General features: G+C 39.3%; 1 protein-coding gene across 3 annotated transcripts in view; it reads right to left on the bottom strand.

Annotated features, from left to right (window-relative positions):
* Positions 1-17,541, bottom strand: part of SMYD3 (SET and MYND domain containing 3) — a 748,180-nt gene that overhangs the window by 520,875 nt on the left and 209,764 nt on the right. For all 3 annotated transcript variants that reach the window (XM_058309394.1, XM_058309396.1, XM_071207324.1), the window contains exons 3-5: positions 5,939-6,046; positions 4,989-5,046; positions 2,626-2,762 (exon numbers count right to left, since the gene is read on the bottom strand). In XM_058309394.1, coding sequence (XP_058165377.1) covers positions 2,626-2,762; positions 4,989-5,046; positions 5,939-6,046 — 303 coding nt within the window. The remainder of the gene's footprint in view (positions 1-2,625; positions 2,763-4,988; positions 5,047-5,938; positions 6,047-17,541) is intronic.

Genomic DNA, 17,541 nt, shown 5'->3' with positions numbered 1-17,541 from the left:
GTCCAGGGGCAATCACCCCCTTCCTTTCCTCACATCCTACACTTTCACTCAGCACACAGGCCCAAGGACAAAGTTTACCACCACCAACAAAGCTGCCATGCCAATGATTCCAGCCAATTGCTCCAGCCTCTCCATTCAACCACATCAGCCCTCCTGAAGGCCGTTCTATAGAAATTCTGGAGCTACCACTAGCATTTTAAATATCAAGCTTTAATTCAAATTCTTCTGATAATAACTAAGTATACCTGAGACATGTAACACACAGATAACTTTCTTTTCAAATTGTTTCCAGAGGAGGTGAACGCATTTTCCCCAGCTCAGGAGGTTGAACAGTCAGCACCTCCGCCCTCCTCACCAGCACTTCTAGACCACTGCTTTTAATTGTTTCCCAACACCATTCTGGCTTTGGAAGTTCTTGACTTTAATTTTTACTTCCTACATGAACTCCTCCTTGATTGCCTCCTCTAGACAAATCCCTTTTCCAATGTCTCATGCTTCTTAATTTGTACAGCCAGCCAACCAATCCATAGGTGGACAGTGTATATTTATACAGCAAACTCCAACAATCTACACCCCAGCTGCTATTTGTGTGCACACTTGTGAGCATATGTGTGATCTTGGGGGAGGGGGACTAACACTAAGGAAGGGGCACCTGGGACAGGACCAGAAACTAGATGCGCAGGAAGGCTGCTGGGTGACAGCAGAGGAGCCTGGTCCACAGCAGACACCCCAGAGTGCTCAAAGCACAAACGCCAATTTTCAGGGGGAAATCAGGTTTCTATTAGAAAAAGTTATCAGCTGAGCACAGAACAAAACATGCTCTCAGGATTAAGAACCTTCTTGTCTTCCACTGACCCTTTTCTTTCTAGGCAAACACAAGTTTGATAAAGATATGCATATCCCCAGTAAGGCTTTGGACCCTGCCAAGGTTTGTTAGCTTGCTGTATTATTTTCAGCTTTTTTAAATTAGCCACGTGTTTCCATAACCGTGCATCCAGAGTCATTTGTACATGGCAGTCCTGCAATGCTCACTGTACCAGTCTCTCTACCTTTGTGTATGTTTGAAAATATTTTATGTTTATAAAAAGTTAAGATACAATCAAATTTAGAAAAGAAGGTCTCAAAATTCTATATACCTTCAATGACAATGAAAGGGGCTAAAACATACACTTTGCATAAAGAATAGCTGCACAGAACCTTAGTGAATATACATGATGGACCAAAAGTAAAACAGAAAACAGGGAACTTATTTCCTGAGGCCAGGTAGAGCCAATCTTCATTAAAGCATAAATTTAGAAGTTCATTAGGCAGAAGGCCTATCAACAAAGAACTCTACCTAACAGTCTGTGCATACAGAAGCAGTGACTATGAGGTATTTGGCATGGGGTGCCTACTTCTTCTCTTTGATTAAACCTATGCCAGTAAAATGGTGAGAGGGTCAGAAGGGAGAGAGAAAGGTCTCCTCCCAGTGCTCTCCAACCACTTCCAAGATGCTTCATGCCATCAGCATCACACCCTTGCCAAGTCAGGAGCTCAGTGGCTCGTTCCTGAGATTTGTGGGGCACCAATTATCATAAGATCCTTCTATGCTGGAAAAATAAAAAATGAGTAATCTCTTTCAAGGACCAATTTCTAAGCAGAAACAACCCACACATCACAAAATGTGAACGAAACACTTACAAAGAAGTTACAGGCATCATGAGTTAATGATTATTAACATTTAAGGCAGAAATCACAAATCTGAATCCAATTCTCAAAAAATTCTTAAAGATGTTGATGCTCTACCTCTGTAGCAATAAGAAATACAAGTATGTGAGGAGGAACACAGCATATTATTAAAATTTTGTAGCTTAACCCAAGAGAAAGAATTTCCCCCAAACAACATGGAGAGAATTTCACTGAATAAATTTAGTTACAAATTAGAAGTGACAGGATCATTCTGAAATGTAAAATTGTACTTGTTATTAAAATGTGATCGGCATAAAAACAAAGGCAAATTTAATATCAAAGAGCAAGTACAGCTAGTACACAGCAGTGAGGAGGCTGGATCTGACCTTGGTACCCATTCTCCTTGCTGCCGCACAAAACCTCAGAATCATCTTCAAAAGGAGCACTTAAAGTAGCCACCACCAACAGATCACAGACAGAATACTACACGAAACCTCTCCTCTATGCCTGATGTATGATTTTAGAGACCTGAAACATTTAAACATATTTTAGACAACTATGTTCAAATCAGAAACTATTATGTTTCATATCTCTTAAAGTTCATTTAATTAGAAAAGGACTTAAATAACTTTTTCACTTCAAAGCCAGGCTCTGTACTGAAACCACCCCCACAAAACTAAATTAATACAGTGGCAAACAAATGCACTGGTAAGAAATAATGGGATATGCTACTTTCTGTTGAGAAGTTCACAAAAATACTCAGGCCATTATAAGAATACTCATAGAGCAGAAAAATAATACCCTTTTCAGCATGGGCAACCCATCCTCTCATTCTCCACTTGCTGAGGTAGGGCCTGGATTTCCTGGGCAGTTTCAATCTTTTGTGAAATAAACAACACAATAACAAGTCCAAAGTTGACTGGTAGCATCAGCAAAAACACCAATCTTAATACTTACTTTGGCAAAGGCTTCAAAAATGTCAAAGGAAGGCGGCAGCTGAGACGCATCCTGTATTTCTTCTCTCATGAAATGCTGAAACGTCACTGCAAGTTGCCTGAGGCCCTCCTTCTTATCTTCAGTGAGTTTGTTAATATCTTTTTGAAAGAGAAAAGAAATTGTGCAGTCACAAAGTACACTTTTAATGGGTAATTTTCAGGGGTTCAATGGCAACTTTTAAGTCAGGTATTTCCTACCCTAGATTCTATTCTGACAGAGCAAGTACATCTTTTTATTTTTTGACAACTATGCATCATAATAAACACTTTATCAAATATATTCTACCAAACCACATCTACAATATAAGATCAAAAACCCATCAAAACAAATTAAATGCATATACAGAGATGAAAAAGCTCTAAAATCCAAAATTAGTAAAGGGTTATGCTACCAGATTTTCTACAGCATCCTGCATACATATCGAAAATATCAAAAATTCTTAAATCAGTACATTTAAGCAAACTTTTCCATGAAACAATTTATAGTATCATCTCAAAGACAAAAAAAAAGTTCAGTAAATTGCAAATTAGTCACTTAAGAAAATACGGATCAACTAAAGAAATTTCAACTTCAGGTTATTTTCAGGTTGAATAAACAATACAAGCAGAATGTTCCAAAGTCATTACTACCCCCTCAAAAATTCACTTCAGACAATTCCACACGTGGGAGTTAAGGCTAAGAGTTACACAGTTCAATTAACAGTGTTCAAATAGTTCACTCGAGGTAGAGTACATGACACTGTGACTGAGCAGGGCTAATGTGAAGAGGAAAGCTCCACTGTAGGAGATGTTAATCACTCAGCAGCAACATATTAGAAAACATGACTGATCACTTCTACAGTAAAACCTGAAAAGGTACATCAAGTTGAACTGGAGTACAGCTCTGTTGCTGATGTCAGGTCTACCAATTTTCTTTCAATTCCTTGTTCAACACAACAATTAACCCAATGATTACTTAAATGATGATGTATTATCATTGGCACTTATAAGCCCATAACCATAAATCTGTACTAGATTATCACCTTGTTTGGCCTCCACCCAGAAATATTAAACCATGTGGCAAATTTGCTCTAGGAGCGACGGCAAGTTTGAGGCTGAAGAAACTCTGTGCTGACATGAAGGCAGAACAAGCAGACACTTGCTCAGTACACATCTGGAAAGCCCCTCTGTCACTGCCAGCAGCTGGCCCACCACCATGGAGGCTCAAGGGGGCGACTCTCTGTGGTCACTTAAGCCACCTGTACCTTCCGCTTCCCCCAACAGCTAAAGGACCAGGGGACCAAAAAGCTCCCTGGAATTCCCACGTGCACTCCTCGCTCTTCTTTGACATAAAAAAGAAACGAAGAATGGACATGGTAACAATCAGATGATATTATCTTATCTGTAGCAAAACACACCCCACATTGTAAAGTGTTGGTGGAGGGGTGTTGTTTGAGAATTCTGCACGTGCATGATTGTTTTATAAGTTTACAACTTCTGTCATAAAAAGAAATATTTAAAAAATAATAATAGGGTGGGTTGGGGGAAAAACACACCAAATATAAGATAAGGACTATGATGAGTAGTAAGATTTTGACAGTGTTCTTTCATAGTTTGTAACAAACGCCTCATGACAATGCAAGGTGTTGGTGGAGGGTTGATGTATGGGACCCCTGTATGATGTTATGCATGTTTGCTTTGTAAGTTCACAACTTTTACTCTACACTTAATTGTTTATGTATGTTCACATATAAATGATATAAAGATAATAACAATTGGATTGGTTGGGGAAAACTACATTGTTTAGTAGCAATATTTTGACAATGCTCTTTAATCATTAGTTAAATAAGTTTAAAAACAATGCAAGTTATTGGTGGTAGGATGAGATGTTATATATGTTCGTTTGATGTTATATATATGTTTGTTTTGTAAGTTCACAACTATTATACACTTATGGTTTATGAATGTTTATGTATGAGTGATATATTTCAATAAATTTTTTTAAAAAAAGAAATGAGGAGAGAAAGCTAAGAAAAGGAGGAAGGGGAAAGGGAGGGATATATAGAAGAAAAACTATTTTGTCAACCTGAATAAGGGATACACTCCCCTGCCCCTACCCTGACCACACTCACGGCACTTCAGAAGCTCCTCTATGACCAAAGTGACACTGGAGTTATTTAAATAATCTAGCATATTAGTAATATATAAAAACACTAAAGAGGTCTGCAAGGTTTGCCCCACAGAACAAATAAGACGGAAAACAAGTTATAGCATAAGCAGTTCACAGCTCAGGAAATAATGGTAGATACCTATTTTTTTAGTATGCTGATAGACAAAATCACTTACTTGACTCCAGATCATAAAATGAGTAAAGCTTCTCAGAGTCAGAGGGTGTTTCCTCCATCTGTGAGGGCAAGGGCGAAAACACCAAAAACAGTATCAAACGCTCAAATATATAAATGAATATCAGTTTGAATGCCTTTAGATATTTAAATGAAATTTTTCTAAAAAGACAAGTTTCTATATAGTCTTTCTCTACATCACTTTCTCAAGATTGAATTTATTAATCTATAGCAATGTTAAAATAAAATCTAAGTTGCAACTTAACCCACCAGTTTAATTTCCAAAGGCAAAACTCTTTGACAAAAAGTTTTCATACACTTATATTCTTAAAGCTCTCTTACTTATAAAATCTTAGACCACTCCCCTACCCAAAAAATAAATAAACGACAGGACAGAACAGGCTGAAGCCTGCAATAATTTGTGAAAGAGATATTGATGCTCAAGTCTGCTAATTCAAAATCTGTTAAGAAAGAAGATTCCACAGAATCTACCAGCCATTTTGGCAGTGCTAAGAAAGGGCTGAAGAAACAATGTCAATGAATCCTGGCTTTATATATATATAATTCCATTTAAGTCTAAAAATATTCCCATTAAAACCTCACTTGAAGAAGCAACCAAAAAAGTATTTGTTTACCCTGTGCATCTGTTCACAATAGAAAAATTATAAGGCAATGTAATGGACATTACTGATACCAGATACCCAAAATACAGGCCTCAGGCCTCCATTCCCAGTAGGACATAAAAGGGCCTTCACAGAGGGCTGCATCTTCATCGCTCCCACTGATGCTGTAATGAACAGGAAAACAGCAAGATTCTCTTTTAAAATAATCCCTAGAATCACCACCTTCTGCCTTAACCTGGATTTAAGTTCAGCACTAAATACGAAGTGACTGCAGCTTCAAGGGCCTTTGCTAAATTGACCCTCGAGCCTATTTCATGAGATTCATACTCACAAGTTTGATGACAACTCTGCCGAGAAGTCGGACAGAGTCTGGAGGATACCGGGGCTTGCAGCTTCTAAGACATTTGCATTCCCGCTTGTGGTCCTGCCAAGCTTTTTTCTGTTGAGGCAAGAGCAGGAAGGGCACACAATTCATAAAAAATGAGCCTCATGAACACTAGTTTTCAACATCAGAGTCATCAACAGTAGTTTAGCTCCAACCGCATGGTGGAAAAGGAAGCGACGCTCTGACAGTGCTACTGTTCCAGGCTTCTGTCTTCACAAGGGTGCAGCTGCCAGGCGGGGACACCCAGGCGGAGCGGCACCTGTCCTTGAATTCACTCCCTGATTATCACTGGCTGGTGGAGTCCAAGGAAAGAGCCATTGTGCCTACTTAATAATTTAAAAGATAGTCTTTTAACCAATTAGATAGGATTCTATAATAGACAGCGATTTTGAATGCAAAAAGAAAATCTGACTCCAAATTATAAAGTGAAACTCATGGTTCAAGAAAATCAAAATTGGGAGATAGCTTTCTGAATTTCTATGCTATACAACAAATACAGAACTATCAGGAGGGCCAATATGCACTCAAAACTATAAAACCTTCTATCCTTGAAGGCAATACCGAAAGGGAACATTAACTAAAAATGACCCAAAGTCTGGTTTGTCTGGGCCTATTCCAGTTTACGCCGGTGTCCCTGGCTTAATTAATAGCATTCCTTCTCACCCCCAAGAGTCTGGTTTGATGAGAAAGCGTATGGTCCCTAAGCCATGATCCCATGCAGAGCCCAGCAGGCCACCAACCTGCAGACTGGGGATGAGGGAACTAAGGGAAGGACATCCTATCCCTGCCCTTGACTGAGAAATGCCATGTTCCCACACGGGATCACTTCTGCACTGAAAAGAAAATCCAGCACAGCTAACACCAGCCCTGGTGAGTCTAAGTCCCACCACTGAACTTCCTGATGTCCCCATTCATTCTCCTTTCAGAAGCTGTAAATTTGCCTTCCCAACTTTTGAACAAGAAAACCTTTCCAAATGCAGCACAAATAAAAACTGCAAGAAGAGCTGCAGCTACTTCAAAACCAAGACTCATTTTCAAGTTCAAGCACCATTTTTCTCAGAAAGACTGCCCACCTTGAACTGTGGGGTGAGAGCCAGGCATATCCACTGTTGTTTCCTATTGTCAAATCTTGGAAACACTGATTCCAAGTGGTTGATCACTTCTTCCATCAACTCACCTCAGAGCTGCCTGACTTCATGCCTTCTCAGCCACTATGGCAATTGTTCTTAATGCGATGTTTGTAATGATGCCATCTATATTTTTGGTATTTATACTTCAGTTGCTTCTAAAATGACCAAGTTGGCCCCAAAGTAAAGAAGTGTATGAAATAAGGTTTTAAAATTTGAATTAAAAAAAATTTTCTTTTTTCCTAAGAAAGCCAAACACTGAACAAAGGACATTTCATTTGCTTTTCACAATAATACAAATGATAGGCATTAGTTATCCTGACATTAGAGATGAAGAAAGATTCGAGAACTGGGATCTAACTATCAACCTACCCAAACATAAAAAGAGAGAGTAAAAAGTCTTAACATGTACAGAATGGATTAGTTACAATGGTCAGACGATCTGAACCTAACACTTCGCCGGCAAAGGCCCTTCCCTCCACACTTCCTTCCCTGCCCTCATGCCCTCCCATCAGCAAACTTCTCCATGCCATCCAACTTAACCATCCCATTCCCCAAATAGCCATTTCTATGTACTAACAGAAAAAATACTTAAAGTACATCTTACACTCTTGCCTTTTAATATACTTTGCATTCTTCTAAGCACCTAGAAAGAGATGTGTTTCAGTGAGGACTTGAATTTGTTCGCAATACACACAGCAGTACTGGATAAACACACATGTAACAAAGAAAGCGATCTGGAAGAGCCTTCTAGAGAGGAAGCCTTCCCTCCTCCCCTCCACCAACCCAATGCTGCATGTGCAGTGCTTAAAGGGGATTTGCTTCCACAAGTAAAAATCTGTTGTTTTCAAATCAAAGTCTTCCCTAATGTTCAAAGTCTGTTAAAACAATCCCCATATAAACGTCCTTATGTTCGTGTAAGGAAGGGCTATCTTCCGGAGTGACCTGTCCATCCACCTCTTGGAGCTCAAGTACTCCTGTCCTTGGTCACTGAAATGGTGACATGGTATAAGAGGAAGGCAGGGGAAGGGCTTTTCGTGGGTACCTCTATCTAGAAGACAGTTGACAATGAAAATATAGTTCCAAACATGCATTTAAAAAAAAACAAAAAACCTGTCTATTGTGGATAAGGTTCATTCTTTATTTCACAAGCTTAAGCTTTTTAGATAGCTTGAGGTGACAGTGTATGATAAAAAGTAAAGCTAGTGAATTAATGAATTTTTAAATATCTTTTTTGTAAAATTAATAGAAAAGAAGTTTCGTTGACATGGAATTGTTAAGCCACCTCTAAGCAAGAGGCATCAGGACTTGTTCATTAAGTTGGTTGCAGAGTGGAAGAAGGAGGTGCAGGTGGAGGGATGTGTGCAGATTTTGTTCCTATTTCCATTTCGATGCTAACCATTAATCTATATGCGCATCTCTTGGCTGAACCATAGGAAAACACTGTTAAATAATTCAATGGAAACATATCTTCTTGCTACTATTTCAGTATAGAACTGATAATTAATTCTCTTAGAAGCCTTATTGTACTCTATTGTTTTATGCCTCATTTTACATTACGCATTAAGGGAATGCAGTATTTGTAACTCGACAAAAAAAAATTCTTAACGATGAACATGAAGGCCAAATAATTACTGCATTTGAACATTACATTTATTTAAGCTGCCTTATAGGCAAGGAAACACATACCTTTACCTAGTATTAATTACAAGACAAATTTATTCAAAGAATGCTAAATACTCGACAATGTCTTCAATGACAGTTTACAACAAATGCATAACAGCTTTTCATATGGCTACTCCTAATGTCAGTACTCATTGAAAAGTATAATATTAAACTATAACTCAATGAAAGAAAGTATTTCTTTTGTTTAAGGGACTGGTCTTGGACTAGGATTTACCAATTATCAACATGTGTAAAATGCCTGAAAAAAATATGGTTTTATTGTCAAATAAGTTTGCACGCTACTATATCATATAGACACTATCTTGGAGATTGAAAACATATTTAACTTACTACAAGTTCTAAAAATCTCTGCAACAAAGTAACTTGCATAAATAGTTTAACTCAGAGTTCCCCAGATTGTTATCATCATCCTTTAGGAGTGTAAATTGATATATATTAATTCCAAAATACCCACATATTTTCTTTCATTTGGACTCTGAGAGTGGGTTAAGCAGACAAATTCACAGCCATTCTCACTGACAAGAAACTAGAGTAATGTGTTTTTGATTACTGATTGAAGGGACAACCATAACTTTAGTGAAAGAGTTTTCATGTGCCACTGGGTTCCCAAGAAAGCACCTTTGGCTCTACACAAATGCGAGTCCAGCTGGACAAGAATCACACCAAGCAATATAAACCAGAGGTAATTTCAGCCAAAAGGTCTTAAGAACACATTTTTGACCCATGCCTCTCACAGCTACAAGAACTAGCTCATCTATAAGTACTTTGTTAAACCTCCAGTTTTAAAAGCAATTCTGGTAGCTTGCTAAGAAGAACTAACTACAAAATGCTCTGGCGGGTAATGAAGGAATTGATCCTTTAGATGACATTATTCACAATTAAACATTTAAATTTTGAAGAATTCTTGGCAAAAACAACTGCAAGTCATTAACATAATTAATACTGAGTCTTTCTCAGCAGTAATCAGATATTAGACAAATGTTTCTTGAGGCTGTTCCCTGGACCACTGCATGAAAACACCAGACAAGACACTTATCTTTCCACAGGCCTCAGCCAAAAGATATTCACTCTTTTTATCTAAAAGCCGAATCAGTCTTAAAACTGGGATTTATTATTCAACTTCTTCTTCCATCACATCTTACCATAAGACTTACAAACATAGCTATGCCACAGAAAAAGCTTATGAGCAAATCTTTTAAACACCTGCAGTTGACTTTGAAATAAGTTACACTATTGTTTCACGATCATACAAAAACATTAGACATTATTTTCACTTTACAAACTTTAAATTATATATATAGACTTAGATGGCCATTTCATTTTATGTTAGCCAGTTTCTCAAAAGACAACCTTCTTGATTTACTTTTTCCTACTTTTTCCTTAGCTGAAAATACAAGATGTAATTAAAATTTTATTTGCAATACTGGATGCATGTAATGTTTTCTGTTTTCATAGCTGAAATTTAGCCATTATGCATAAAATGTGCAAATTGGCATTTGGGGACAAATGAAATAAAAATACTGTATTAAAAAGCAAAGATCACAGGAGATAAGAATTTAAGATCAGAATATGTAGGCAATGTGTCAGACACAATTCCATGTGTTGGTACATGCATGACTCAAAAAACAAATTACTGCAGAATCTACATATTTCTATGCATTTTACAGTATGTATAATGATTCAGAACACAAACAAAGTATCCAACCCGGTGGTCCTCAGTGGGGGAACACCAATCTTGAGGAAGTCTGTGGGGGGATGTTTGTTTGGGAATGGGGGCATCAGTGGCATTCTGTAAAAGGCAGCTCCATATAAAGAAGAATTGTTCCATATGTCACAGGACCTTCAAATGTCCCAGTGGACACTGAATGATTGTGAAAAACTGTTTATAATTATCTAGGCTTATAGCTAAACCTCCTTTTACATTAAAAAAAAATGATGTTGGTTGTGTGGGGGGGTTGTTGCAGAATATTAATAGCACTGAATTGTCTAGATAAACTGAAGTAAGACTATTTTAAGAACCTTATCTTAAGTTAACACATACTACAAAGCTACGGTGGTCAAAACTGCATAAGGATAGACAAACCGACCAATGGAAGCGAATTGAGAGTTCTGGTATAGATCCTCACATACACGGTCACTGATATTCAACAAGGCCACCACGCCCACTCAACTGGAAGAGAATGGCCTCTTCAGCAAATCGTGCTTGGTGAGCTCAACATCCATATCCAAAAGAAAGAGAGAGAAGCACCATCTCATACCTTATACAAAAATCAGCTCAAGATGGCTCAAAGATCTAAATATAAGAGCCAAGAACATAAAGATTTTGGAATATAACATAGGGAAGTAACAGGAAGTGGCTTCATGGACTTCACACCCAAAGGATAAGCAGGAAAAGAAAAATTACATAAATGAAACCTGCTCAAAATTAAAACCTTCTGCACTTCAAAAGAGTTTGTCAAGAAAGTAAAAAGTCAGCCTATCCAATGGGAGGAAATATTTGGTAACCATGTATCTGATAGGAGCCTAATATCCAGCATATATAAAGAAATCTCATATCTCAAAAATAAAAAGACAACCCATTTAAAAAATGGGCAAGTGATTTGAACAGACACTTCTCAAAAGAGAAAACAAATCAACATCACTAGCCATTAGGGAAATGCAAATCAAAACTACAATGAGATATCATCTTACACCCATTAGTCTGGTGGCCATTAAAAAAACAGAGGACTACAAGTGTTGGAGAGGATGTGGACAAATGGAAACCCTCAACCACCACTGGTGGGAATGTAGAAGGATCCAGCCATTGCAGAGGACACTCTGACAGTTCCTCAAAAAACTACAGAGGTGCCATATGATGCAGCAATTCCACTGTTGGATATATACCGAAAAGAACTGAAAGCAGGGACACAAACAGATATATGCACACCAATTTTCATAGCAGCATTACTCACCATTGCCAAAAGTCTGAATCAATCCAAATGCCCATGGAAAGATGAAGGGATAAACATAATGTGGTATATACACACAATGGAGTATTACTAAGCTGTAAGAAGGAATACAGTACTAACACACAGGATAACATGGATGAATCTTGAGGACCCTATGTTGAGTGAAGCAAACCAAGCATTGGAGGAGAAATATTACATGAACTCTCTGATATGAATTAAGCAAATCAAGCAGACTCAGAGAGCTAGAGTCTGGGAGATAGGTTTATAGGAAATAGAGAGGGAGAAGAAGGCTGTGAACCAACGATACAGGAAAAATCTATGATAAGGTGGAAGTGAGTAGTTGTGCAGTGAAGGGAAATGACAGGGGTGTAGTTACATATTGGATGGGGTGGTACAAGCTTGACGGGTAATAGGGTGGGGATGGTGGGTTAGACGGTCTATGGAACTTGGAGGAGCGTTGGGGGAGGGAGCAGGTGAACACTGGGGATTGGCGGATAAGTGGTTGAAACTACAATGTTGAGAAAGCTCTTTCAGCAATATGACAAGGCAATATGACTGGTTCAGGGTGTTGGATGGGGAGGGCATTTGGGACACAGAGCACCTGGGGCAATCTTCTAGAGAATGTGCAAGTGATCACTTTGTTATACTGTGTTGTATGGGAAGGGGGGGCAGGTGGAGACCCACATAATGAGCAGGAAGGAGTAGGACTCCCATCCTGGGGTTGTGGGGCTCCTAAGGGCTCTGGAGACCCCCAGGTCCTACAGTCATGGCAAATAGCTTCTGAGTTTGGTGCTCTGCCAGTGGGCCCTACTTTGGAGTTTGTCTTCCTGAGTGTGACAGAGTTGGACTTAGTTGTGACTTCTCTACACATCTCTTCTGTCCCTTCTATTTGAACCTATACCTGTTCAAGTTGGTAGGTGTATTTCTAAGAGACTTGATTCTTTGGGCTGTCCATGTGCCAGCTGGGCCCTGAGCCTGAGCAGAGTTGCAACACCTACTTTCCAGTTCATTGGACTCACCCAGGACAACTAAGAAAGAGGTGAGGATGGGTAACCACCATACCAAGGAACCAAGAGTCTACAGTTGCAAGCAAGAGAGTACCATCCATCAACTGTGTGCAATAGAGGTTCCCTCTCAATTAGAGATGGAGTGGGCATCACGATCCCAGAATCCTCAGGATTGGGGAATAAAACATGGACTAGAGTAGACTTACTGGTATTCTACTATACACTTATTGTGATTCTAGCAATGGAAGAAATTATATTACTGATGTGGAGACAGTGGCAACTGGAGGTGCTAAAAGCAGGGAGAGGGAAAAAAGAGATATAATACAGGGACATTTTCGGGACTTAGAATTGTCCTAAATGACACTGCAACAACAGTGACAGGACTTTATATATCCTACCATTACCTACAGAATTGAGAGGGTGAGAGTGTAAAGTACAATGTAATCTATAATCCATGCTGTGTGACAATGCTCTAAAGGCGTGCATCAATTCCAATGAATGTACCACATTAGTGAAAGAAGTTGTTAATGTGGGGAAGGGTGGGAGGTATGGGGAATGGGGCATATGGAAATCCCTTATATGTTTTTGTGTAACATTTTGTGTAATCTAAGTATCTTTAAAAAATAAAAATATCTTTAAAAAAAATTTTTTAAATAAAGTTATTTAATATTTCATAAAATCCTATCACTGGTGATAACACCATATTTACTTTTTTAAAAAATTTATTTATTTTTTATTACATTCAGAAAATATGAGGTCCCTATATACCCCCCACCCCCCTCACCCCACTCCTCGCCCCATAGCAACAATCTCCTCCATCCTCATGAGACATTCATTGCATTTGGTGAATACATTTTGAGTTACCATTACAATGTGTCTTCTCATCTGCATTTGTAGCTTGGAATCTCACAATGATCCCATGTACACATGCAAGCAAAGGACTACTTAATTATGTCTTCTAGTCTAGTCCTACCTGAGCATTTACATACTAAAGTATTTTGTAATAGTATAAAATATTTTTATGATCTTTCTCCTTTACATTCCAGTTAGGACACTATGTTTATATTTTGAAAACATGGAAGGAGACTATGTAGGAAAGGGTTCATTTTAGTTTTCACAAAGGGGAAGGGAGCTGACTCTGCCCTTCCAGGAGGGAGGGAAGGAGGTTCTAGTAGCTTTGGCACTCCAGGAATTTGAAAAGTGGCACAAAAATGGGGGGGTGGGGCAATGGTGAGAAGTGAGGGTGGGACAAAAGCAAGAAGGGCCAATGGTGAGTGCTGGGGATGGGGCCAACAGTGAAAGCAGTGCAAAATTTGAAAAGTGCACCAGGAGTGAAAGCAGCGCTAAGCCCACCCAGCCCACCAGAGTATAGGGAACGAAGCAGCAGCAACTGAGAACAGAATGGGGAACTTAGTTAGACAATTCAAATAGGCTCTAACCCCTGAAGTACCCAATCAGTGGAGAATGGGAGGGACCTGTGTGTTAGGTTTAGGGTGTGAATGTCAGTGCTTATTGCTGTTTGGTACTCCGGCCATTTTATCCAGGTCATGCACCCATTCTTGCAAGATCGTTAATAAAATTATTTTCTCCTCCACAATCAGGTGAGCTCTTGTTTTCTTACGGGTACAGCTAGCTTTCTTTCTAACAATCTTGGGGGCTCGATCAGGATCCAAAGCTTCAGAGGGGGACCCCCAGGGCAGTCGAGGGGAAGGTGCACACTGCTGACTGAGCGGTCTCAGACTCAGCCATGGGGGGGCCCACCTTTCACAGCTGGAAGGACCCAAAACCAGATGCTTAGATTAGCTGACTGTGGATGAGAAAAGGGGAAGGAAAACCTGCCTCTCACTGACCAGGTAACCCTGTGCACGGGCCCGGGTAAGAAAAGGGGACTAGTAATTATAGCCTTGGTGGGGGGGAAATTCTGATGAATCTGGGCTTGAAAAAACCCAGACAAGACTCAGAATGGGGAATGGAGGCAGTGGGTCGACCGGGGAGGGGGTATCTGTAAGACCCCCCTGGGACATTCCTCCAGATAATCCATTAGGGAGGATGTCGGAACATTGGACGGATAGTGATTGGACCAAGGGAAAGGAAATGACTGCCCAATGTATTCTGACCAAAATATGAGACAGATGAGGATTGGCTCTGTGCCAGCCTTGCTTTCATAATTGTTTTTGTGTTTTTCTGTTTGTTCAGTGTATGTTTTAATACCTACAGGTGGTAATATTAAATTGACAATGAATATTCTTTAAAAAGCTCTATTCAAATGGCTAAAAATCAATAAAAAAAAGAACTTATATTAATAAATAAAGTATGGAAATCTAAACTGAGATGAATAGTTTATTCTTTTTTCACAGAACAAAATGAGGGATACGAGACTTAAGTATATATAGAAAGGCATAAAAGGTTTATGGGAATGCTGACTAAAATTTTATGTCTGTTTAAAAGAATCTGTTTTTTCCTAAGATAAGATAGTTGATTTTCATAAAATCAGAATGGAATTATGTAGGACAAAACTTGAATTATATGGCAAGTTGTAGAAGGTATTGCAGAAGGTAGCATTAAGGAAGGGAATGTGTTTTGCGAAGGCAGAATTTATCTTGACATGAAGTAACTATTGTCTAAGTGGTTATAGATAGTTATAAGACGTTTCTAGAAGCAACGTTTAAACCAAAATATTTGAATGGCTAATTCTAGTAAGTTATTAAACAGAAACTGAATTGGTTATAATAACAAAAAGCTTCATAACAGAAAAAACTGCCAGAGGCCACCTCAATCTGCATATTAAAGTGGTGGTAAAGGAAGATAATCTTGATTCCATTGGAAATCTGTATTGTTGAAGTAAGATACTTGTTCATTAATGTCATCACGGTGAAGGTGTAAAAGCAAAAATCCCCATGATGCTGACGGACACTATGCATGAGGCTGGTGGAATACTAAAGCTTACCATGCTAGATTCTCTCTAGGGTCAACGGTGCTACAGCATGCTGGCTGTGTGAAGGACATGCTAAGGGGAGCAGTGATTACTGGAGTGCTGTCAGAAGAACTTAAATATAACTGGCATTATGGCCTGCTCCCATGTAGAGACAACTTGCATGGTGTTGCAAATATGGACCTTAGATCTATTAACTGCAATTCAAAAACAAACTTATGTATTCATTAGTGCATTGATTGGTAATAAGCACTGTACCCATATCTCCTATTCAAGATATATGCTTGATGATTATGATGATGTCCTTTCAAGATCGTATGCAGAGGGATACTGAATATGTTAAAAGGTCCTTGTAAACGTCATTTCTAAGTAGTTAATGAACATGTTTAATCCAAGTCTCCCTCCTAGCTCTTATTCTAAAACCTGTCCCATTCATATCCTGGGAAGGACTGGCAAACCCACATGCCATCCTGCCAGGGCTAAGCATTTTCCCACCAGGAAGGAAACAGCAAACAGGCTGGGATCCACTTCAGCTTAACCCCTTCAAGATAGTCTATGGGTAATCTTTCCTCACATAGGACCTGGAAACAAATTTCTGATGAAAACCTATAAAATAAAGCCCATCGACTTTGAGAAATTACAGTCTTTAGGCACCTGGCCTTTTCTATTTTTGTGACCCAGTATCCTTTCAATAATACCCTATATCCTCAAAATTCAGGACCTTGGAACCATGGCCCTGTGTTCACAAGTATGGAACGTGAGTGAGGACAGTATTGGCAATTTCTCCAGTCTGGCCATACCCCAAGCAGACCTTTGGTGGTACTACTGAAAGGGCATCCTCCAACCAGTGTTACCTGAGAAGCAGGGAGGAACCTGTGCTCTGGTTCAATTGGTCATCCCATTTACCCTGGCATTTGAAAAAGAGAAGGAAACACAAAACCAGGGAAAGGTAAAGGAAAGAAGTTTACCTGGTTTCTTTGAATTAACTAGATAGTATAGGAGTTTCCCAGGCAGTCCCTAACAAATTTAAAGCTAGAAATCAGATAGTTGCAGGATTTGAGTCATTCTTGTTCTGGTGGGTCACAGTTAACAAAAATATGGATTGGATTAACTATATATATTATCATCAACAAATATTTATCAATTACACCAGGGATGTGGTTAAGGGAATAGCAGAACAGTTGGATTCTACTAGCCAAATGACATGGGAAAATAGGATCCTAGACGTGATGCTAGAAGAAAAAGGAGGTGTCTGTGTAATAATTGGAGGTAGCTGCTCTACCTTCATCCCCAATAACACGGCCCCAGACAGGACTACCACCAAGGCCTTGCAAGGCTTAACAGACCAATCTGAAAAGTTAGCAGAAAATTCTGGCATTGACAACCCACTCACAGGATGGTTAGAGAGCTGGTTTGGAAAACGGAAAGGAGTGGCCCTGCCTGTCCTGACTTCCCGTATCATTATGGCTGGGATACCCACAGCAGTTGGATATTGTATCATCCCAGGTGCCCGAGGGTTAGCTCAAAATCTCATGGAAACGGCCCTAACCAAACAGATGCCCATACAGTACAAGCAAAAAAACTTGTACCCCCTTAAAGAGGAAGATCTCTCTGATAAAGGATGTGAGGAGGCTCTTAGCAGATTTGAGAAACTAAAATGTGAAAACTTAAAGAGTCTAAAAGAAAGGGGGAATTTGTGGGAAAAGGTTAAGTTTAATTTTCACAAAGGGGAAGCCAGAGCTGACTCTGTGGTTCCAGGACAGAGGTAAAGGGGTTCTAGCAGCTTTGGCACACCAGGAATTTGTAAAGTGGCGCCAAAAGGAGGGTTGGTAGTGAGTGTGGGACAAAA

Source organism: Dasypus novemcinctus, chromosome 13, assembly GCF_030445035.2.
Source record: "Dasypus novemcinctus isolate mDasNov1 chromosome 13, mDasNov1.1.hap2, whole genome shotgun sequence".
NCBI lineage: Eukaryota > Metazoa > Chordata > Mammalia > Cingulata > Dasypodidae > Dasypus > Dasypus novemcinctus.
This window is presented reverse-complemented; position numbering and strand designations above follow the sequence as displayed.